Raw genomic sequence first — 24,529 nt, 5'->3', positions numbered from 1 at the left:
TGGTCATTGTCGGTGGAAGAGAAGATCAGGCAGTTATAATATTGCACAATATACTGGAGCTAAGGATCTCTCGGCAACCATAGATTTTGTCTCAGGTTACCCCGGGTAATCAGCTCAGCTTTTAGGCTCAGCTTTCCCCAGCTTCAGTGCTTTGATGAGAGAGCTGAAATCCCTAAGCTTTTATGATTAATTACTCCCCATAGGTACACATATTTCAAGGAAAAACTCTTTTATGGCATGATGCTTGCGGAGTGGCGAGGCCAGCCAACACACTCCAAATTTTAATAATCTCCTAATGATGGGGGGGCCGGCACGATGCAGCCAGCCAGCAGGCACACAGTGCTCCTCACCAACTCTGTCACAGGGACCTCACAGGGACCCAGCCTTGGGGCTGCCGCGAAGCAGCTGCCTGTGGTGAAATGTTTGGGCTTCTTCTGCCCAAACCCTGTGAGTGCGCGGCCCAGGGACATGATCATGTGAAGGGACCAATGGTTCCTGCTGCATCCCTTCAGTGGGACATCACGGAACAGAGCTAGGAAATGCCACCCACCCATTCCAGCCAAAAACAACTGAAAGCTGAAAACCCTTTCGAGGCTGGCATTCCAGCTTCTTAAGGAAAAAGAGTTTTGCTTTGGGAGGAAGAAAGCTCACTTTTGCCCCTCATGGTATATAAGGACCTTTAAGTAACTTCCTAGATTTCTAGAAAATTAAATGTACAAAAAGTGAAAAGTCAGGTTTCTTTTTTGTTTTCATTTTACAAAAAAGAATAATACCCTAAATTCCAACAGAACCAGAATAGATTCTGTCTCTTCAGACAACACTGAATTTTTCAGGGTCCATTTCGTCCCTGCTTACAGAAACACCATAAAACCACTAATCTAGCACTTCACTCTGTAAATCAGACTGACCCCAAGCTTGCCTTTAACGTGACCTTGTTTAGTCATCTCGTTTTCCTCATCCTTCATTTCTTTCTTCCTCATTCTCTGTTGAAGCAGCTGAACTCCTAACCTAAGCTAGTCATCCTGCAGCCAGGGTCACTGACACAGAGCAGGCCAAAAAGCAGAAGCCCTCCACAGTCTCATCCAATGGGCCGATTCTGCTACTGAATGCTGCCTTTGCATGACGGACTGGACTGAGTCCTCTGTGCTTAATTACCCGAATCATGTCATCTCGCTGCTCCATTGTCAGGAAAGAAACCTATGTTTCTCATTGGGAGTGCTCGCCTCAGCCCCACTGCCCCATGAGTGGGCAGCTCTAGGAGGTCCTGGCAGCTCAGCACCTGCCTTGCACTGTGGCTTCCATCTGCCCCAGCCCCAGTCCCTCTGCAGGCCATGCTGCACAGCCCTGGGGAACCTGTACCTTTCTTCTTAAGGAATGCTCTCCTGGTTGCAAGTGGGCTCTGGCGGACCCGGGAATTCTGAAGAAACTTCACTGCCGTGGCAATCTGATAAGAGAGAGAAAACAGAGAAGTAAACTTCACTTCAATAGTCTGAATTTCAAGATTAAAAATCCTAGGAGTTTTTCCTAGCTCTACAGAGGCAAGCATACTACTGTGGTCAAATTTATAACCAGTTATTTCTTAAGCTTAAAATCTACCTAAATGAAAGGCGATGTTGTTTCCCTGTCTTCACTGGCTTCCTGAATCTGAGTCTGTCAAATCTAATCCCTCTGCCGAGCTTCAGGCCTGCGATGATCCTTCCTGTTCCTCCTGATCTCCATTCGAGCTGATTCCTCACACTCCCCAGCAGGGGACATGCACACCCATGTTGCCACCCTTGCGCCCTGTATGCTCTCTTTCTGGAAGGCCTCCCTTTCCTGCCTCCACCTGTCTAAACATTACCCAACATGCACATGTACACACACACACACACACACACGCACACACACGCTCTCTATCAGCACAGCCCTTTAATAGTCTATTCTGACTCCTCAAACCTTGCCTAAATAAGCAGGCCATCTCTGATCTCCCTATTCTCTTAAATTCTTCAATGCCTGTAGTGTGTACCATGTAATTGAAGACAGCATTACACCGTCTTCTAATATTCAGGCTGCCTCCCCAATGACACTGCAAGCAACTGCAAGGGAGAGGCCACGCTGTCTACAGAAGCTGGCAAAGTGCTGAGGGCATCCCGGCTGGAAGGGATTATGTCGAAGACAACACCCACTGCCATTCACACTGGCCCCACTTCTGCACTGGAGCTGAGTTCTGAAGAGCCTTCAAAGGGTAAAGTTTAGAGTTTCATGGCTAAAAGCTGACAGATTGACAGATTGTCTACCTGCCTCTGGTAATGAATATTATTTAATGAAATCTTCCTATCTACAAATAAGTCAGGCAGGGGATGGAAGGGGCGCTGCTGCAGGTATTAACCTTCACATCACTCAGCGCAGGCAAAGTGTGTGTTTACGCATGGCTCATCTACTTCCCACCCCAGACACCAGCCCTGTGGGTGGGAACCGCCCACCTGCCCCAGGTAGGAAAGGGGCTGTTTTAAATGACTGGTATTCGCCTCATCAAAACCAAAGGAATAATTTGGTCTCATGTTACAGATAAAGTCAACAGGCCCTGCAGTGCACTCATAAGCTGTTGAAAGAAAAAATGTCTAAGGGGCTGGACGTAAGAAACTTTTCTAAGATCCTTCAAATTAAGGGAAGCAGTCGTACAGAGACTCAAACAGAACATCCTATGACTGTAAGTTAAATTCAAGTTACAAATCATCTCCTTCCCATATTTATATGAATGTAATCCTGAGACCAGACAGACTTTTTGGGAACAAAAGACATGAGGATACATCAAAGAAAAAAGCCAGGGGAAATCCTGTATTCACTTTCCCTGCCACCCCTCTGTGGGAGGCTTACCCTAGACATTCCCTCTAAAGGATGAACTCAGTATCCTGACTTTTCAGACCTGGGCATGTCACTGACAGGACATACTAGTGTCCCTTGAGAGCCAAGCCCAGCTCCACACAGGTTATAATCTGCCCTCCAATGCTGCAAACAGTACTAACCACCATCATGAATGGCAGTAATGGGCCAGTTGTGGTCTAAAGAAAAATCAACGCTCAAGATTCTAGAGCCTCCCTGCCCAACCACATACTCACTCCCGAAGTCCCTCAACCAGATCTCCTCAGGCCACACCAAAATCAAGAGAAATCGAACAAACATCTACAACACTGATGCATTTTAATGAAGAGATGGGAGAAGGGAAGAAGGGAAAAAAGAAGAGAAAAAAAAGCAAAGGGGATGGATAGAGGAGGGAGAGGGAGGGGAGAAGAAGACCACAGTACATGAAGAGCTGTAACAGAAGAGAAGAGAAAAAGGAAAGAGGAGAAATGGGAGACAAGGAGAAAACCAAAAGGAAAGGAGGCCCCTGCTCTAGAAAGAGAATGAACAGGTACCCGGTCACTGGCCCCCGGGGTCAGCACCAGTCTGCACAGCTCAGATGGCATGGGGATAGCTGTTCCTCACCTGGAGAAAAAAATACACCTTCACACAAGAAAATTACAGTATTCGTATCATGCGGTAGTCTGCATGCTGTGTGTGATACGTGTACCAGGTGTCAGCGGAAATGTGGATGAACAGGTCTCAAGCAGAAGATGCTAACAGCACAGCTCCTATCATTTACCCACAGAAACAGAAACCCTCGTCCTTCCAAAATTTTCCATGACAGAGAAAGAAAACAGAATCCCACCACTGGAACACACAGGTTTCACCTTGCTTTTTTAATCTAGTCCTTGGTATATGCATTTCTGGTCAGAGAGCAAAGTTCTGATGGGTTTAATGGTGCACTCAATGCAGTGCTTGGCGCATTCCATCAATTTTTTTAAAAAAAATTGCATCTCTTATTTCTTTAAATACATTAATCAGCCTAGTGTAGGCAAAACGGATCCATCGGACAATGCAATAAACATGAATTATCATCTATCCAACACGCATAATGGCTTAAAAATACATAATAGCAGGTGTAGTTTAAATGATTAGTTATTACACCTGTGGTGGGTCTGATTCAATTGGGAAAAATCATCTTTAATAGGTTAAAAGGTTTAGATCACCATGCTTTCCTTAAAGTGGCTGCAGAGAGGGAATGATGGAGTGCTCTGTCATTAGTAATTCATTTAAGAAGAACGTGGGGGATATAGCAAAGAACAGCATAAACGAGTGAATCCAATTTAAACATCAGGTAAAGTAGAAAACACCTTTTAAAAAAGCAAGATAAATGAATTTGGAAGGGAGATGAAATTGACGTATTTATTTTAACGGGAATTTGACAAAGTCCCGGCACACTTCAAACTTGCAAAAATATGAACAATTTCTTTTAAAGTTTCCATGCACTAATTTCAAGTCATATAAAATAATACTGCCAAACGCCTACATAAAGTATATTTGGGGCTTGTTTATGTTCCTCTTGATCTTTGTCTGAAAATGCAGGCGACAGGCAAATCACATATTTAACAGCATCGACATCACTACACTAGATGCAAAAATATAAAGCACCCAAATAGCCCCGGCCTAATGTGCTGAATAAGAAAGCTGCCCTGGTAAGCGGCTACATGTAAGTGTGAACCTCTCTCCTCCTTTCACTAATCATTTCTTCAGTTACTCTTTACTCTTCTCCTCCCTCCCCACAAGAAACTGGCACTTCAAAATGGGGGGAAGGACCTGTCCAATTTTATAGCCCCATGATTCATACATCGATGGAAGAAGATTTTGAAACTCTTCACCCATAATGCTAACATCTTCACACACGAAATAACTGACAGGGCGCTCGGTTTGTGCCTTTCACCCACCTATTGTTGGGCACTTTTCATTAACTTCACGAAGCAATTCAACTGACTTTCCTCTGCAGAGGCCCAACACACACAACACGCTTTTGTTGGATTCAATGATGGGGTGCCTGCAGCCTGTCCTGTATTATCGTTTGATTTTCTAATTAGAAGATGAATGTGACTATTCATGGGTTATATTTGTGCCCAACTAAATTACATAAATTCAGGCCAAATCTTCCGCCTCAATGTCAAAGATGTAAAACGGAGACAGGAACTTTATTGCACATGTTGTGGGAGTGCAGCAAGCCAGGGAGAATTCTGGCGCTAAGCTCCCGATGCCGCTGTCGAAGCCACTTGCTGGTGAGCCTGTGATAAATATGGAATCAGCGTTCCTTTCCCTTCCTCTTGCACTGAGTTCTTAATGAGTGCACCTCGAATTACCAATAGCTAGTTTAATAAAAATAAGGACAGACTCTGAAGAAAACAGACCAAAGTTTCTCTCCCTGACCCCCTTCTGTCCTCTTCTCCACCCAAAACAAACTAAAACAACCCTGCCACCACGAACTCCACAATTTTAGGGAAATTTCATAATTTTCACTATGTGTCACTTAAAGTTAGAGGTAAAACTGAGGTGTGAGGAAGAGGAGTAAATTCTGGTCTTTACCGTCTCATAACAATGGTTACACTGGAGTCACCGCCAGCAACTTGGAAAAAAGGTGGGGAGGGGGACTTCGGGTTGAAAACCACTTTTGGATCCAAGATGACTGGCCAATTGAGAGAGATTTGTATTTGAGAGAGCAGGATTTGTAACCGTATAAATCAATGGAATACAGTATACTCAGGGGTTATCTACTATGAACTATGTGCTGTTAAATGCATTGTGTAGGGTAAGTAATCCCTGGTGAGAAGAATCGAGGTTCCTGACAGTCCTCACCGAAGAGATGCTTCCTCTGTGTTTTCCACTCTCCCACAAAAGACCTGCACATTGTAATCTCCAGAATGCACACTTTATTTTCTGCACAAGGGGGGAAGAGGAGAACAGAGCCTGCCTAATAATGAACCCGGGGTTTGAGGGAGCCTTAGCACTTTGCACCTGACATGTAAACCTGATGCATTGTCTCCGGTGACACTTATTTGGAATGCCACCAATTCCAGCACTCCTGTGTACTATATACACATCTATCTCCTAAAATGTGAGCATTCATTAGCCATTTTAAAATATTAAAAATATTCAAAAATTAATGACACAACCAAAGCCAAGTCCTTTTTAACCCAGAGAGATCACGACTAGAGGGCAAAAGCAAATGACCAATATAATCTACGGGCTGAAACCCCATTCCAGCGCCGCACTGCTCCACGTGCGCCGCTCAGAAGATTAAATTGCCTGTGAAAGGTTCCTACGTTCATACTCTAAACTAGATATCCAGAATCCTGTTAACAAGCGTTAGACCAAAGCCAACTCGAGCTTTAACAAGGACTGACTTAAAAAGCCAGGCACTGCCAAGAATGAGAACCCTCTTCAAACAGAAATGCTGCATTTTAGTAAGAAATCAGTACTCTGTCAGGAGTTCCTTGACAAATATGGTCATCGGCGGCACAAGGAAATAGTTGCAAAGCAGCTGTTAATCAGAGAAACACATCGTAGAACGCTGATGCTAGCACTCGTGAAAAAATGCAACGGGCTAATTATGAAGCTATATATCTCACTAAAGAGGCCATGTTCCTTGAGATTCCAGGCAGAGCACTCGCGGATCCAGGGTCCTAGGACAACATAATTCTGGTTTTCTACACGCAGCTCCTCTCTGATCTGCCATTCACAATGCCGGGCTCCCCATTCTTTCTCAAGTCTACACACACTCTTTCTAGCAAGGGAACAGGCTGGAGAGGGAAGGAGGCAGGGGCAACCACAAGCCACATTGGACGAACATGTCCAAAAGGTGGCAGACCCTAAACCAGAGTTGAAGACAGATCTATGAGCGTACAAAAGAAAGGAAGCGTCAGAATCCTCATCCTCAGTGCGGCGGGAGGGCACATGTGTGTGAGCTTCAATCAAGGAGAGGCGCCCCAGCTGCCGAAACGAAAAGAATGGCTAAAAAAGCAGCGGAAACAAACAAAAATTAGAGGCAGTTCTGTGTGCAACGTCAAAGAGAGAAAGCAAGCTTCCAGAAAGCTGCTTTCAGCGTGTGGCTGCAACTCAGGGAAGCCAAGGGCCCAACAGCCAGGTAAGAGGGGAAAGTTAATATGCAGAGGAAGGCTCGGTCAGCCAAAATTCAATACGCGCCTCTGCAAGGACACGGAGGAGCAGGCTCCCCGAAACCAGACTAGCGGGAGTGGGGGGGGAGGGGCCTGCACACTCGGAGCAAAACCACTGGAATGGCAAGAGGGGAATAACCTTGAGGTGGACGAGCCGCAGGCGGCAGAAGCGCAGAGCCAAAGTGCCCCCTAGCCGGAGCCGGCGGAGGCGCAGGCCGGGACGGCCGCTCCGCTAACTCGCACAGCCCAAATTAAGTGTTTTCACTCAGGGAAAATGAAATGTTTTGCAAGATGAAACAGAATGAAAATTGAGGTTTTAGCTAATTACTAGTTGGCATTTACATATCACGGGCTGGTTCAACACCTATTCATTTTCCTCTTTTATTTTCAATTTTTAAAAATTGCTCATTAAAAATGAACAGATGACAGTGACAGGAATCTTTTTTTTTGTACTCTTTCCCCTTCTCTGAGGGTTACAAAACCAAGAGGTACTTTTAGCCCATTTATCTATAATTAACACACACACAAAGGTATGTTTCATGTACATTAAAGGAGGAAAGGAGAAAGGAAAGTCAACAAAAGCCAGGAAGTTCAACAATAAAGACAGTGAGTTGCAGGCAGGTAGCCTCCAGCACCTGGCTAAGGAGCTGGCTGGCAAGTGCCCTGGCACTCAAGGAGTTAAAGGAAAGAGCCTCTCTTTGGACTTGGAATTTCCTGGGTTTTGTCACTGTGTCCTTCCCACTGTTGATCGGGGTTACAACCCTATACTAATTAAGCTTGTGGGCCCTAATTTCCTTTGTTTTATTTACTTTCCTCTGTCCTTTTGTTTTTTACATTAAAGAAATAAAATACCGCTGGTAGAAATGCACAACAGTTGACATGATAGAACATAATATATTTTAAGGCTATGTGTAAATCTGTATTTAGGGAATTCTAAAGCATGCATTATTGACCCTAGTCTCTCTTAAAACTCATTGATATATGTAGTAAAAGCCTTTATGAAAAGTGGCAACTTCACATGCGCAAAAAGTACCTTTCAAAGTGAAATATCTCTGCCATTTAATTTTTTTTCCCTTGGCCTTAGTTTAAAATATTGCATGAACTGCTTGCCAGAATGTCATTGTTTTGTTATTTGATTAAAGTAGTTCTTCCAGAAATGTATATTGAAATAAAAAGCATCTTAGACCACTACGCACTATTTAATGTCAAGGGACAGTGATCTTAGGGACGTAAGGGTGACTCTGGAGAGGTGTTCGTGTCCAGCCGAGGACTCTGGGTACCAACTTCCAGCCCAAAGGCCACTGGTGCAGTGGAGGAGCACGGCTTGAAAAGCAGAGCTGCTGACGCAGCGGGCGACGGTCACCACGCCACAGAAGGAGCTGAAGAGCACACGCCGGCCTGGAAGAAATGAAAACCCTTGCTTCTGGGTTGAGAAGATCAAAGTTCCTTTTTAGGAAAGGTTGAGAAGGAAAAGGGTTTTTCTCCTTCAGGGAGAAAGAAAAGCAAATTTAAATGCCTTGTCCCCCCGCACCCCCACCTGAATTTAGATAGCAGCCCCTCCAATTTTTGATGCAACCAACAAAGAAGTTACCCAAAGAGGGGAGAAAAAAAGGATGACATTTGCCTTTTCCTTCGCTTTGAAATGCAACTGGCAGCAAATTGTTTGAAGTCCTGTTTAGAGAAGAAACTGTAATAGCCTTCATACTGAAAAGAGGAAGAAAATGCCATTATACACGGATCACGGTAGCAGTGACCTCAGCAGAGAAGGCAAACGAGCTGGCTGCAAGTCAGAGGTTTGGCCAGCGTGCCAGGAACGGAAATGAAAGGCTTTTTTGCCAGAGCTGGGTGCTCGATCCCAGGAGATACCAAGGAAAGACAAGGAGTTCAATTTCTTAACATGATGTCTTTCAACAGCTCCTTGACTGCTCCTTCTTCCAGTATCCCCGGGTTTTATATTTTCAATATTCCTCTAATTTCCCTGCACTGCACTGTTAAAGAGGAAGCAGAAAGCACCCAGGCTTCGTGTTGTAAAATTAATGAAGGTGTCAAGCTGTTGAGTTAAATCACTCTAAAGGAATGTAATGACTCAGTGTCCAAGATGCTCCCTGGGAGAAATGTGAGCTCACACAGTGACGGTGGCTGGCGGGTGACTCCAACACTAAAAATATGTGGCACACAGTCCCCAGCAACTCCCTAGTGATCCTGCTGCCTCTATTTCCTAGTCTCTTTCTCGCCACCACTGGTTGAATTTCACGCTTTCTGAAAGTTATTTCTCCTAAACTCCAGTAGCTTCAGATGCTCAGCAGATGAAATCCTGCTTCAGTTTCCACTTCTTTTGAAGTTCGGCCAGATGGAGATTGGTGAAGCTCTCTCTAGTCATGCACTATTGAACTGTGGGATGATTAGGAAGGAGATGAAGAAAGGTTGTATCATGGATAATGGCAACCTCAAACATTAAGGCATCACTGGGGGTCAGCTATTGAATAGGTGACCACCAGGTGGTGCAAAGCGGGATCCCCTCTCAAGGGCTTAGGGCCACCTGCCCTAAGGGCAAGAAGATGGGCTCCTGAATTCTAAGGAAGATAAGTTCTGGGCCAAGAAATTCTGTTTACCATCAGCCCACACAACGCACAAACCAAAAATCTCTGAGGAGTCTTTAAAAGGCACTTCGAGGCCAGGCACAGCCTGTAATCCCAGAACTTTGGGAGCCTGAGGTGGGTGGATCATTGAGGCCAGGCGTTTGAGACAAGCCTGACCAACACAGTGAAACCCCATCTCTACTAAAAAAAAATACAAAATTTAGCCGGGCGCGGTGGCTCAAGCCTGTAATCCCAGCACTTTGGGAGGCCGAGGCGGGTGGATCACGAGGTCGAGAGATCGAGACCATCCTGGTCAACATGGTGAAACCCCGTCTCTACTAAAAATACAAAAAACTAGCTGGGCGTGGTGGCGCATGCCTGTAATCCCAGCTACTCAGGAGGCTGAGGCAGGAGAATTGCCTGAACCCAGGAGGCGGAGGTTGCGGTGAGCCGAGATCGCGCCATCGCACTCCAGACTGGGTAACAAGAGCGAAACTCCGTCTCAAAAAAAAAAAAAAAAAAAAAATTTAGCCAGTTGTGGTGGCACATGCCTGTAGTCTCAGCTACTAGGGTGGCTTGAATCTGGGAGGCAGAGGTTGAATTGCTTGAATCTGGGAGGCAGGGGTTGCAGTGAGCCAAGATCACACCGTTGCACTATACCCTGGGTGACAGAGTTAGACTCCGTCTGGAAAACAAACAAATAAATAAAAGGCAATCCTGTCAGACACCCCATAAGAAAATCAGAGAATGACCTAATGCTAAAAAATAAATCTGAATACCAAAAAAGAACTACTCATAGTCTAGCATGAGTTCAAATTCAGAAGATAGTAAGAAATAATTTTTTTTTTTTTTTTTTTTTTTTTTTTCTGGAGAAGGAGTCTCACTCTGTCGCCCAGACTGGAGTAAAGTGGCACGATCTCAGCACTGCAACCTCTGCCTCCCAGGTTCAAGCGATTCTCCTGTCTCAGCCTCCCGAGCTGGGACTATAGGCATGCACCACCAAGTTTGGCTAATTTTTTCTTTTTTTTGAGATACAGTCTCACTCTGTCACCCAGACTGGAGTGCAATGGCATGATCTCAGCTCACTGCAACCTCCACCTCCCAGGCTGAAGTGATTCTCCTGCCTCAGCCTCCCAAGTAGCTGGGATTAAAGGCATGAACCACCACACCCAGCTAATTTTTGTATTTTTAGTGGAGACAGGTTTTCACCATGTCGGTCAGGCTGGTCTCGAACTCCTGACCTCAGGTAATCCGCCCACCTCAGCCTCCCAAAGTGCTAGGATTACAGGTGTAGGTCACTGCACCCAGCCTAATTTTTCTATTTTTAGTAGAGACAAGGTCTCACCATGTTGGCCAGGCTGGTCTCGAACTCCTGACCTCAAGTGATCCACCCACCTGAGCCTCCCAAAGTGCTGGGATTACAGGTGTAGGTCACTGCACCCAGCCTAAGAATTTTCTTTAGACCCACGAGAAAACAGAATAAAGTAAACAATTAAGATCTGCTACTAACAGAATGCCACCAAGTCCTAGATCCTGCTACAGGCTGAGCATCCCTAATCTGAAAATCCAAAATCCAAAGCATTTCAGATTTGGGATTTTCAGATGAGGGATGCTCAACCAGTAAGTATTATGCACATATTCCAAAATCTGAAAAAATTCAAAATCCAACAGTTGTGGTCGCAAGCATTTGGGATTAAGAATACTCAACCTGTATTACCTTAGATTCTTTTATGGCCTAAAAAAAAAAAAAAAAATTAAAGTATGGGTTCCAAAAGTATAATTCATAATACAATAAGCTGGCAGACTTAAAAATATTCAAATTGGCTGAGGCTGAGGCGGGCAAATCACAAAGTCAAAATTTCGAGACCAGCCTGGTTAACATGGTGAAACCCCATCTCTATTAAAAATATAAAAAATTAGCTGGGCGTGGTGGTAAATGCCTATAATCCCAGCTACTCAGGAGGCTGATGCAGAAAAATCACTTGAACCCAGGAGGTGGAGGTTGCATTGAGCTAAGATTGCACCAGTGCACTCCCGCCTGGAGACTGTCTTTAAAAAAAAAAAAAAAGGCCGGGCGCGGTGGCTCAAGCCTGTAATCCCAGCACTTTGGGAGGCCGAGGCGGGTGGATCACGAGGTCGAGAGATCGAGACCATCCTGGTCAACATGGTGAAACCCCGTCTCTACTAAAAATACAAAAAATTAGCTGGGCATGGTGGCGCGTGCCTGTAATCCCAGCTACTCAGGAGGCTGAGGCAGGAGAATTACCTGAACCCAGGAGGCGGAGGTTGCGGTGAGCCGAGATCGCGCCATTGCACTCCAGCCTGGGTAACAAGAGTGAAACTCCGTCTCAAAAAAAAAAAAAAAATCGGCCGGGCGTGGTGGCTCACGCCTATAATCGTAGCACTTTGGGAGGCCAAGGCAAGTGGATCACGAGGTCAAGAGATCGAGACCATCCTGGTCAACATGGTGAAACCCTGTCTCTACTAAAAATACAAAAAAATTAGCTGGGCATGGTGGCGCGTGCCTGTAATCCCTGCTACTCAGGAGGCTGAGGCAGAAGAATTGCCTGAACCCAGGAGGTGGAGGTTGCGGTGAGCTGAGATTGCGCCATTGCACTCCAGCCTGGGTAACAAGAGTGAAACTCCTTCTCAAAAAAAAAAAAAAAAAAAAAAAAAAATCTTCAAATTGCACTTTGGGAGGCTGAGACAGGCAGATCATCTGAGGTCAGGAGTTCGAGACCAGCCTGACCAACGTAGGGAAACACTATCTCTACTAAAAATACAAAAATTAACTGGGTGTGGTGGCACCCGCCTATAATTCCAGCTACTCAGGAGGCTGAGAGAGAAGAATCACTTGAACCCAGGAGGTGGAGGCTGCAATGAGCTGAGATCGTTGCCACTGCACTCCAGCCTGGGCGACAGAGCAAGACTCTGTCTCAAAAAAAAAAAAAAAAATCATCAAACTGACAGCAGAATGACAAGGACTGGAAACTTACCATTCAAGTAGTCACATATAATCAGCTTCTATCATAGAAAAGTGACCTTCCTCACCAAGCACACCAGCCCCAGAGGGTGGCCAGGAATGGGCTATCTATGGAGACAGGTTGGTGGATAGGTTCCATTTTCTAAAAAAGTGCTATTTAACACAGTTCAAACCCTTGTAGACTTCAGAAGTAATTTATCAACACAAAGTGTGAGACACAGGAAAGCAATATAAGCTATGCCGCTGATGCAGATGATGAAAATATCATTTTTTTATACATCTTTCAGAGGTAATGACATAAGGGCTATAGAACTTACTATCACAGCCATCGTCAGATTTGTACCCACAGATTGCCTTTAGTATCAAGGTACAAGTTTGGAAGAGAAACTGAATCAAGAGATATCAGTCCTGTTGCCTCCTCTGATAGACCCCAATTCAGAAATGTTTAGCTCAGTAAGGAAATCCATCACACACAAGAAGAACCCAAAGGTAGTCCTCATGGCTTTGAACCATTCAGCAAACTTTCACTAACTACCATAAACATCCCTATTATTAATCAGCTACCAATAAGCAAACACACACTTTCAAAAATAAATGATCTGGCCAGGCGTGGTGGCTCATGCCTGTAATTCAGCACTTTGGGAGGCTGAGGCAGGAGGATAGCTTGAGGCCAAGAGTTCAGGACCAGTCTGGGCAACATAGCAAGACTCCATTGTTTCAAAAACAAAATTGTTTTTTAAATAGCTGGGCCTAGTGGTCCTCCAGCTACTCGGAAGGCTAGGGTGGGAAGATGGCTTGAGCTCAGGAGTTTGAGGTTACACTTAGCTATGATCGCAACACTATACTCTAGTCAGGGTGACAGAGTGAGACTCTGTCTCTAAAAATCAACCAATCAATTAATACAACAAATGATTCAACAAAGACCTACTGAGTACCAGAGCCATCTTGGCCAAGAGCCACTGTGTCCTGCTAATAATGGGAAGATGAAAAGGAGGATTTTTTTTTTTTTTTTTTTTTTTGAGACGGAGTTTCGTTCTCGTTACCCAGGCTGGAGTGCAATGGCGTGATCTCGGCTCACCGCAACCTCTGCCTCCTGGGTTCAGGCAATTCTCCTGCCTCAGCCTCCTGAGTAGCTGGGATTACAGGCACGCGCCACCACGCCCAGCTAGTTTTTTGTATTTTTAGTAGAGACGGGGTTTCACTATGTTGACCAGGATGGTCTCGAACTTTCGACCTTGTGATCCACCCGCCTCGGCCTCCCAAAGTGCTGGGATTACAGGCTTGAGCCACCGCGCCCGGCTGAAAAGGAGGATCTTTATACCCTACATCTGATGCTCTTCCCATCTTGGTCATCTAGGAGATGAGAGATGAGCATGTAATTTACTTATGATTAACCCAAAATTTACACAATTCTCACCATTAAGCAAATCAGTTTCTTGAGCATCTTCCTCCTTTAAATCAATGGTAACACATTTAAAATTCTTCCCAGCTCTAAGAAACAGAGAAGTTTACTGTTTGTTATCTGAAGGATTATGAATTACCACTTGCTTTGTAACCTTTCTGATTCTTCATATCTTGTTCATAAGGTAAGGTACCTAGAAATTACAAAAATCCCTAAATTTCCTGAATTTTGCGCAAGCTTCCTGAGATATCCCTCATCCTTTTCTGCTCAGTGTGCTTTCTCTCTCTCTTCCTGCCTGTTTAAACATGGATATGGAGTTATTAACTTTTACAGGAAAACCAAATAAAATAAAATAATGTTGAAGCAAAAACGCAGTGATGTCAGGCTGCAGCTAGCACCATTCATCTGTGGGAATCTGATTAGCGCTCGAGTGGCAGAGCTACCTGGAAAAGTGCTCACAATCAAATAAAAAAATGATACCAAAACATTAACCTGATGGCTAAAAACTCCACATTTAAACAGTTAAAGTAATAAAGGAGCTTTTATTGAGTATTTTTTATATTTCATTACGCCCCAAATTGACGAGGACTCCCGGATACATTTTCTAGACTTTTGGTTCCTCAAATCAAATGCTCTCTTGGACTTTTTTTTTTTTTTTTTAACTAAAAGGAAACAGCATTTCTTGTAAGTCTGAATGAAGGGATTAAAGCTTCTCCTAGAATATCCATATCAGTCTTGAGTGCAAACACAGCCAAACGCTGCCACAAACACAAGCCTTTTTTGATTTATGTACTTTAATTCCGAACATGCTGATAAGCCAGCAGAGAATTTTCCTCCAAGATATTTTTTTTTACCTTACACAAATACTGTCATGAACATGGCCTCGCTTGTCCCCACACAGTACCTCAGATTCCTTTATTGCTATAAAATAAGGGGTTAAACAGATGACCTTCAGGACCCCCTAGCTGTGCCATTTTATAATTTCTAAGTTGATTCCATGAGTCAGCCACTGATACTTGGGCCACAGATATAGGCTTAGGTCAAGGACAAGACCCTGTCTTTCCAGAGCTCATCTCTCCAAGCTCACACCCAATTCAAAAAAAGGAGAAAACCAACAGATATAAGAAGGAGACTGGAAATAGTGAAAGAAATCAGTGCAGCCAAAAAAGATATTACAAATTCCATATATTTTATATGTAGCAAAGCTTTACTCATGCTATTTATTTTATATACAAGCTTAGTTATCTGGTATTCAAATCATAGGAGATAAAAGCTGCAAATGAGAACGGAGGAAAGAGCCAGCTAGTACAGAGACACAGAACAAAGACGTGACAGCAAAAAAAGCCTAACAGCAAATGTCAAGAGAGAAACATCCACGAAAAGCAAACAAAAAATTCAAAAAGCTTATTAGTTTGGGGTCATTTAGAATCGGTGAAGTCATTTCAAGAAGGGGCAAATAGACAACATATGTATATTTCAACAGGTTTTAAAAACAGAGCTATGCTTATAACACCACATAAACATGTTTATGTAAAATGACAATACTGAGTCATCAGGATTAAATTATATTCCAGATAGTCAGCTTAATAAATCAAGAAAGTATATGATCCATTTCACATAATTCCCAGCCAAAAGTTTTGAAGTGTTTTGTTTTGTTCTGCTTTCAAATGGATCTTGATGGCCATCCAGAAAACGTAGCTATCCAGAATGCCTCATTCTAGGAGGTGCCAGAGATGGTGGTTTTCCTGAATTGAACAAGAACAGCTTTGATTCAAGTTAGATTAAGAAGCAGGAAGCCAGAGATTAAATAATGAATAGTTACTGAGCATTCACGGGTCCTCACAGTACACTGGCTACTTGTAAAGTCAAAATAGAACCAGGAAAAGATGCTGTTTTTGCTGTAGCAATCTAAGACAAGGAAAGAAACCAAAAGAGATCTTAAGCCATCTGGTCCCACCCATGAGCTAGGACTCCCCTCTTCAACAACCCTGACAAATGACCAGTAAGCCTCCTCTTGAATGCTCATAATGAGCAGGGAAACTACTCCCTTAAGAAACTGTCAACTCATTTTCAGGAGTGCCTCTTTAAACTGAGTTAAAATCTACCTTCCTGAACCTTCTATCCATTGGTTCTAGTTCTCTGTCTGGGAACAATATTAACTGATCCACTTTTTCAAACAATGCTGGGTGCACAATTAGGATAGACTGCTGTCACTGGCTATCTTTTCTATAAAAATATTTCCCTTATTCTGCTTGGTAATAAAGGTGAACACTGGTCTCACAGTATAACAGTTTCATAAACTCTGATCTTTCGCTTGGTAAGAGCAGGCTTGCCCTTTCTGAGAGCCAAGGCTACACCTGTAATGTCAGAATGCATTAGCAATAATAAAGGCCACAGTAATGCAAGAGCGGACTTCATGAACACGTCATTCCAGAATGGCTAAATTCAATCAAATATGGCAGTGGTTCCTACAACGCTACGATCACTGGGGCCAGTGTGCGTGACGTGGGCCCACTTACTGGAAGCTGTTGCAAAGAGAGAGCACTCTGCTTTGAGACTGCAATAAACAGGGTTTTTACCAGCCCACAAGTGGTTCAGCATCATTCTTTCCCAGGAATTACCTAGACATTCATTTAACATCTAAAGACTACAAATGAAACTTCAGAAAGTTAAAAGTATATAATGAGAAAGGGTCAAGGAGATGGTATTCACTCAACACCACCTTAAATATGTATGATTCTCAACGAGGGGAAAAAAGTCAATTTCCTTAAGGTGGTAATCAAAAAGCAAAGCCAAAGATGAGCTAGGTTTAATTCTAACTCAGTCACCAACTTCTTCAGGAACTTTCAGGGCTACTCACCTTTCCTGTTTCTGCTTCTTCATCTGTAAAATGGAACTAATACTGCTTAGAGACTCACAAAGTGTTATAAGGAATAATTAGTTAGCATTTATATTAACACTTTTCATCTTCAAAGTAGGATTATAGACTATAAAGTAGAGTAGATGTGGTTTGAAAAATCTTTTTAAAACCTAAAATAAAGCATGAAAGCAAATTCAGAGAAGTAAAATCAGCTGACATCATCTTAAAGCAGCCAGATAGCTCTGCCTCCACAGGCACCCCTGTCTGCCCTAGTTGGTATTTGCATGTGGAGACAAAGGTATAAGAACATTTTACTGGGGAAAATGGGAGGAGATAGAAAGAAGAGAAAAAGGAGAAAGGGAAGGTTAGAGAAAACAAATGGGAGAAAGTATAAAAGGGAGAAAAGAAAGAAAAAGAAAATAAAAGGAAGGAACAGAAAACAGCAAGAAAGAAAGAAAGGAAAGATAAATCTTATCCACGAGAAGAAAACCAGAAACAGGAAAAGAGGAAGAAAAAGAAAAAGAGAAATGGAAAAGAAAACTTCATTAGGGGAACAATCTTCCTGTTTCTAAAGAAAAAAGATTACAAAGTAAAAGGAAAGTTTAATTTCTTTTCTTTTTTTTTTTTTTTAAGAAGAAGAAAAGAGCGGAGGATAGAAGAAGAGAAGACAGAGCTCTCAAGACTGTGTCTGGAAACCAGAAAGCTGGAGAGAAATCATTAGCAAGTCCATAGTGCGTCTACAGTGATACTGTGTGGATCAATTCATTTAACGCTGCCCTGTACATTTACAGAAAAGTACCTCTGATATAATAAAGGCTCATAAACACGCAGAAATTGGGTTAGACCCGTTTCGAATTCCTGCCAAACAATGGTTCAGAAAAATGAAGCTCTATTTTAATTAGCTGGATTCATGAGTGATTTGATAACAGCAGATGCTGTCTGGATGCTTTCAGCTTGATGGGCTCCACATACATGAACTTAGAGTGGTTTGATGTAATTAGGTGCTTCTTTCTGCTCCAACATGCCAGGCCCAAGGACCTGAGCCCATGTGTAGCCCCTGCATGTTGCTATATTTATCTACATGGTAATATTTCATATCATGAAGATGAGAAGGGTGGCCACATAAGGTAGGTAGAAAAGTACTGTTCAGGGCCCAGCCATGGTGGCTCATGACTGTAATCCAGCATTTCGAGAGGCCAAGATGGGAGGACCACTTGAGGCCAAGAGTTTGAGACCAGCCTACACAACACAGTGAAATCCTGTCTCTTCAAAAAATTTAAAACTAGCTGGGCATGTTGGCATATGCCTGTGCTCCTGGCTGCTTGGGAGGCTGAGGCAGGAGGATCGCTTGAGTTCAGGAGGCCGAGGAGGCAGTGAGCTATGACGTACCACTGCACTCCAGCCTGGGGTAACCCTGTCTCTAGTTTAAAAAAAAAAAAAAAAAAAAAAAGGAGGAGGCCAGGTACAACAGCTCACACCTGTAATCCCAGCACTTTGGGAGACTGAGGCGGGAGGACCGCTTGAGCCCAGGATTTTGAGACCCAGCCTGCACAACAAAGTGAGACCCCGTTGCTACCCAAAAAATTATTTATTTAATTTATTTTTACTTTACTCTCACCACTTCTGTTCAACAACAAAAAAAATTTCAAATGAGCTGGGTGTGGTGGCACACACCCATGTTCCTGGCTACATGGAGGTCAAGGCAGGAGGATCACTTCAGCCCGAAGGTCAAGGCTGCAGTGAGCCATGTTTGCACATCGCACTCCAGCCTGAGCAGCAGAGCAAGTCCCTGTCTCCAAAAAACAAAGAAAAGTAGTTTTTAAAAGTCACTAGTAAGTAGAAATGAATAATCTCACAATGAATTCTTCTTTCTACCAGGGAAAGAAAAGTTAGGTAGCTGAGAGAAAGCCACAGAGGGCAGTGTCTGTGTGGAAATATTTAATGCCAAAGGCACTTCCAATTCTCTAAGTCCAGTACAGCGTTACAGCGAAAAGACAAGTGCACCTAATGCACAGCCTGACCTGGGAAGTGGCTTTCAAAATGGTCTGTGTAATCAGGCATCCTATTATAACCCAAAGCCCCATTCCCTGAGACGGGTGGTGGTATTCCGGATCACAACCCGGAGAGTCTAAGTCTTTTCACCAGGTGCTTTCAAACCGGGCACCTTGCTGCCCCCCTCTCCCCCTTAAGCACTCTCTCTTCCAAAGAGTGTGCTGTTTGCTTTTCCCAAAGCACTCCCTGCCCTCTGCTATGGCCTCTAAGTGCGGCACCACCCACATGCACAGAGCTGCTAAAGGACTGCATAAAGCCAGGGCAGCTTCCAGCATGGGGCGCGCCTAATAGGAGGGCCTGATCTGTTAATTATCTGTCAGTTTGTCACGGCTGGGATGAGAAGGGGAGAATGATGAAAAGGAGAGTGCTGGGGGGAGGCTCTCTACTCAGTGGTGTGCTGCTCTTCCTGAAATTCTGAATTCCGCTTTCGAAATTGCTCACCCCATGTTGGACAACATGTAGTAGAGAGGGTGAAGAAGAAAGGAACGGGAGTTTGGCTGAGCGGGGGCCTCTCGAACTCCACTGCTACCACGACAAGCACACAGCAAGAAACACACCCCCTCACTTTCTCTCTGAGGACAAAACGGGCATAACGACCTTCACACCATCTCTCCCCTTCACCGGCGCTAACTAGCTGAGCACTGTAAATCAAGGATGAAATCCCTGTGCCAGGAAGTGAAGGAGAAGCATCTCTTCTGTAAAGAGCCCAAAGATGCTTCGGAATCAGCATTTCGGGCAAGGGCTGGGAAGGCAGGAAGCGCCGTGCAGGCAACTGAAGGAAAAATATGTATTTATTATATATAGTAGGCCTCCTTCTTCAAAAGTTATTTATTTCACAAAACCACTCTGCTAAATAGAGGTTTCAATCTAATTGGAATTGGAATTTGCATATTGTAAATGCACCAAGTGAGAGAGTTGGACACTTCTGTTCTGCTCTACAGTGTACGGGTTCACCCGTGGATTTCCCAATATATACGCTACAAGAGCGTAAGAGAAGAGCGCAGAGGACTGGCTTTTATGTTTTATGTTTTCAGCCCTTCACAGAGGGTCCAGGCTGTGAAATGGGATGACGCTTTCAATATCCCCAAGGAGACAAAACCAGTGAGGCAGAGAGGAGGTTGCCCCCTCACGCTGGGTTCCCAAGCTGTTCAGTCTTACAGGTCTGCGGAGCAGCCCTGCCCACCACCCGGGGGAGGCAGAGTAGACCTCTATTCATCCAACCCTTAACTCTCCCCATCCCATCTACATATCAAATTAGCCATGCTTAATTAACAGAGATGCAAATAGTCAGAGACTAAAATGAAGGTTTTTGACAAGAAGCAAAAAGGGATACTTTTTTTTAAAAGAGAGGAGAAAAAGCACCCAAAACAAAAGGTCAACCTACAAATAACTGAGAAAAAGAAAGAAAAGGCACAGGGCCGGGACTTCCCATAAAGGTCTGAAATTTTCTGTTTGTCACTTGGGCTTCACATGGAAAAATGGCACAGGACAAAGGAGGAGACGCTGTTCTGGGGAAGAGACGTCGGGACAAACGTTCTGGACTCCATCATTTGCACGGGACTTACCTCCCTAGGCTATATTCAAATGAGTTTCTGCTCCCTGCCCGCCTCACTCATTTCAAGGAAGAAATTATTTAATTTTTTTCAAATACTGAATCCCGAAGCCCCAAAGGTGACCCGTTTCCTCAACAACTAAGCATCTTCTACTTTACAGCGACTCCTTTCTGCGCCCATATACTCTGACAATGATAGCCTCTCTGTCACAGGGTGGAACTTTCATTAAAAAATTTAAAAAAAAATCACAGGTTTCACTTCCCATTTAAAAAAGAAGAAGAAGAAGCCGGGCGCGGTGGCTCAAGCCTGTAATCCCAGCACTTTGGGAGGCCGAGGCGGGTGGATCACAAGGTCGAAAGATCGAGACCAACCTGGTCAACATGGTGAAACCCCGTCTCTACTAAAAATACAAAAAATTAGCTGGGCATGGTGGCACGTGCCTATAATCCCAGCTACTCAGGAGGCTGAGGCAGGAGAATTGCCTGAACCCAGGAGGCGGAGGTTGCGGTGAGCCAAGATCGCGCCATTGCACTCCAGCCTGGGTAACAAGGGTGAAACTCCGTCTCAAAAAAAAAAATAAAATAAAATAAAATAAAAGAAGAAGAAGAAGAAGAAGAAGAAGAAGAAGAAGAACAAAATGGAAAGAAAGAATAAATATGAATTTGAAGAGGAATTCTGCCAAAACCTGAACCTCCAAAATCTGGTTGAGCCACATTCTTGCCCACAACCTGTACTTCTCGGGGCCTCCCTACATTTTTCAAAATGCAGCTGCACAGACCTTTTAAAATTCAGATTTCTAGCATCTATAATTACAGACCTCTCAAGCCAGTCTCCTTTAATTAATGAACCTGACTCCTCTCTCTTCAAAGGAAATCTGCATACAGGCTTTATCAGAGGGTGAACTGACCCAATCAGTGCCTATCTGATCACTGCCTGCCACAGCTAGCACTCTGCCCCCAACAGGAGAGAGAGTTGTCTGTCACCCCCCGCCTCTACTGCCTAGTTCAACACATCTCCACCTGGCACAAGCCAACGTGCAGTTAAGGCCATCAAACAGTTCTCGGAACTTAAGGGAAGAGGAAGCAGCTTTTCTGGGTATGACCAGCAAAATCTAAAGAGAATTCGATTCTCCCTGGTTCACGTGCTCCCCTGACCTCACTTCTTCCTACTGCTGGGATGAAATGCAGAGTGCAGGCTGAAGACAGTCACTAGTCAAGGCTGGAAAAGCAACAGAGGGAGCAGGCTTGGGCTCTGAAAACTGGAAAAGAAACGAACATAGCAGACTGAGGTCTGACAGTCATTCCCAAGGCTGAAGTAAAATCAGTAAGAAAGGCTCTGCCTCCTTCAACCAAACAGGTGGAGAAAGGCTTGGGAAGCATGGCTCTTGCTCATCAGGTCTGAAGAAGAATCTAAGCAAGTCCCCAGGACAACACATTGACCTCAGGGTCATTCACCAGGCTGTCCCCACCCATTCTCCAAACCACTTCTTTCTAAACTAATACCTGACTACCAGTTTTTTGGGGGGATTATTTTGTTTTTGTTTTTTTTGAAACAGAGTCTCACTCTTGTCACCCAGGCTGGAGTGCAGTGGTGTGATCTCGGCTCACTGCAACCTCTGCCTCCCAAGTTCAAGCAATTCTTCTGCCTCAGCCTCCCAAGTAGCTGGGACTACAAGTGCGCCACCACGCCCTGCTGATTTTTGTAATTTTAGTAGGGACGGGGTTTCACCATATTGGCCAGGTTGGCCTCAAACTCCTGACCTCATGATCCCCCCCGCCTCAGCCTCCCAAAGTGCTGGGACTACAGGCATGAGCCACTGCACCCAGCCCTGATTACCAGTTTTTAAAGTACTAGTTTTCCTTCCGGCTGTTTGGGGCAGCTCAGCCTAATCTGTTTGTATCTGCTTCAGATGCCAAGTCAACCTAGCTATTCTCCTGCAAGTAGCTAGAAGCCAGTTTGTACCCATGTTAGCTGGGGGACCAGACTGTCATTGGCCATAACAAAGACTGGAAAGCGTTGCAAACAAAGTCACAGATGACAGCACAGACAAAGCTTGGGCCAAATCAAGACAATCCCAGGTAAAGTTTCAGGCCAGGGATTTGAGATCCTGTAAAAGATTCCCACAGACCTGGCAATAATGAAAACAGATTTTGTTTAGTCACTACCATCTGATAACTGTTTCTCAAGGGTCTCACAGCAAACCCAGTGGGACAACATTTGCATTACTGATCAAAGAGACACACTTCTACAAAGAGAGAAAAAGTTCTCAGAATATGAACTCAGTAACATACTTTTTACAGTTCTTATAGTTTCTCATCTGTGATTTGGACTATAAAATAGGTCTGGGGAATGACCAGAGAACAGCATTAGCATTAATAAATGAAAACTTAAAACACTTACTCCTGGCTTCTTAATTCTGCCCAGGGTATTTCACAGTGCAGATGTCAAAAATTGAATTAGATCATTCAGTATTGCTGCAAATACAATTTTGGAAGAAACGGGAAAAAACAGTAACATCATTCTATCCAAAGGTTAAACCCTCAAATCAAAGCAAGGTATGATCACAGACCACTGAGTCTAACTCCATGGCTTGTTCCTGGCATGGCTACCATCATTATACCCAACATCCAGAGGCTAATAAAGGATATCGTTTCTGCTCTCCCATTAGACCCAGTCTTCGAATCTATCAGCATGTGGCAACCTGGATCCCCTGACCACAGCACACAGTGGAGTTCCAGGCTGAGACACGACACACTGATTACAAGAAGCAACCGCTTCCTTTTCCCAAATCACAACCAGACAAGCAGCCAGAGCTGGGTAAAGGAGTTTTAACTTTGCTTTGGTTTTTCAACCAAGACATGATTCTCAAAGTTCACTGTTCTTTGAAGTGGAAGCACTTAGTTTTAGTTTTCTAACAAACAATTAGAAACATAGGAGTAGACAATGTGAAACTGAGGACGAAGCTCAGGATATGCGAAAGTAAGAGGCTGGGAGGCAGCTGAGATCAGGAACGTCCAGGGATTCTTGGCCACACCAGCCAGCCAGGCACTCTCTTTCCTGGGTGTCTCAAGGGGAAATCACCCATCGATCCTAGGACACACGAGTTCTAGGACCAATCCCTTACCTCAGAACAGCCTTGGCCTCAAATTCCTGCTTGCGCTTTAATGTTTAAATTATTAAATGCATTAATGTATTTACATTATTCAAGTCTTATGTGCATTTTTCTAAGATAATTTATGTATAAGAGTTTGAATGTCCATGACTGTTAATGTCTACAACCCTTCCTGTTCATTATTGATTCTGGAAGAAAAAAAAAAAGTCAGAGTTTTAATGCCTTATTTTTAATGTATTAAGAGTCTGAATAAGTGCATTCTCTTTTTTCTTTTGTAATTTCGTAATTTAAGTAGTGCATTTATTAAACTGACACCGTATGAATTGTGGTGAAGCCTGGCACAGATCCATGCTGCTGGAGAGCCCGCTGGAGGACGGAGCCCACTCTTCTGTGACCAGGCAGCGGCCCAGCTCGCTCTCTCTGCCTTCTTCCCACCTACACCGGAACAGGCGGCAGGGGAGTGGCAAGCACGTGCCCCAGGAGATTTTTCTCCCTCCTTTTTCAAGTTATTGTCCAAATCAGCTCTCCTTGTCACCCAGGCTTTTAAGGGTGACAATTCCCAGAAGTTCTCATCTAGACGCACTGCAGGTTAGAGCCAAACAAATCGCAGTCAGCACACAATTTCCAAGAACAATAAAAATGCTGTAGCAAAAACAAGACAAAAATGTTTGTCTCTCATTTTGAGATTTCTTTTTAAAAAGCATACTTTTTTAAAGGACTCTCAAAATGAGAGACAAACATCTCAAACACCTCCAACTCAAGCAGAAAAACTTTCTTTTGAAATCCAGTTTCCCCAGCAGATTACCCCGCTTTCTACTATAGCCAGTAGAGCGACAGTGACACCCAATGGCCTATCAGTTCAATCCCAACTGAGCAATCCCTAATGGCTTTCCCTAGAGTTGTGTCTTAGGCCCAAAGTTCCTGTGTGAACGTGGAAACTTGAACAAAATCAGGTATTAGCTACTCACCAAG

At 44.0% G+C, this 24,529-nt stretch overlaps 1 protein-coding gene across 3 annotated transcripts in view; it reads right to left on the bottom strand.

The window, feature by feature from the left end:
* The window catches only part of PEX14 (peroxisomal biogenesis factor 14), a 155,063-nt gene that overhangs the window by 92,691 nt on the left and 37,843 nt on the right, over nucleotides 1-24,529 (bottom strand). For all 3 annotated transcript variants that reach the window (XM_039473780.2, XM_074380048.1, XM_074380047.1), the window contains one exon: nucleotides 1,360-1,444. In XM_039473780.2, the coding sequence (XP_039329714.1) occupies nucleotides 1,360-1,444 (85 nt within the window). The remainder of the gene's footprint in view (nucleotides 1-1,359; nucleotides 1,445-24,529) is intronic.

This window comes from Saimiri boliviensis, chromosome 11, assembly GCF_048565385.1.
Source record: "Saimiri boliviensis isolate mSaiBol1 chromosome 11, mSaiBol1.pri, whole genome shotgun sequence".
Lineage (NCBI taxonomy): Eukaryota > Metazoa > Chordata > Mammalia > Primates > Cebidae > Saimiri > Saimiri boliviensis.
The sequence above is the reverse complement of the archived record's forward strand: the minus strand, read 5'-3'. Positions and strand labels throughout refer to the sequence as shown.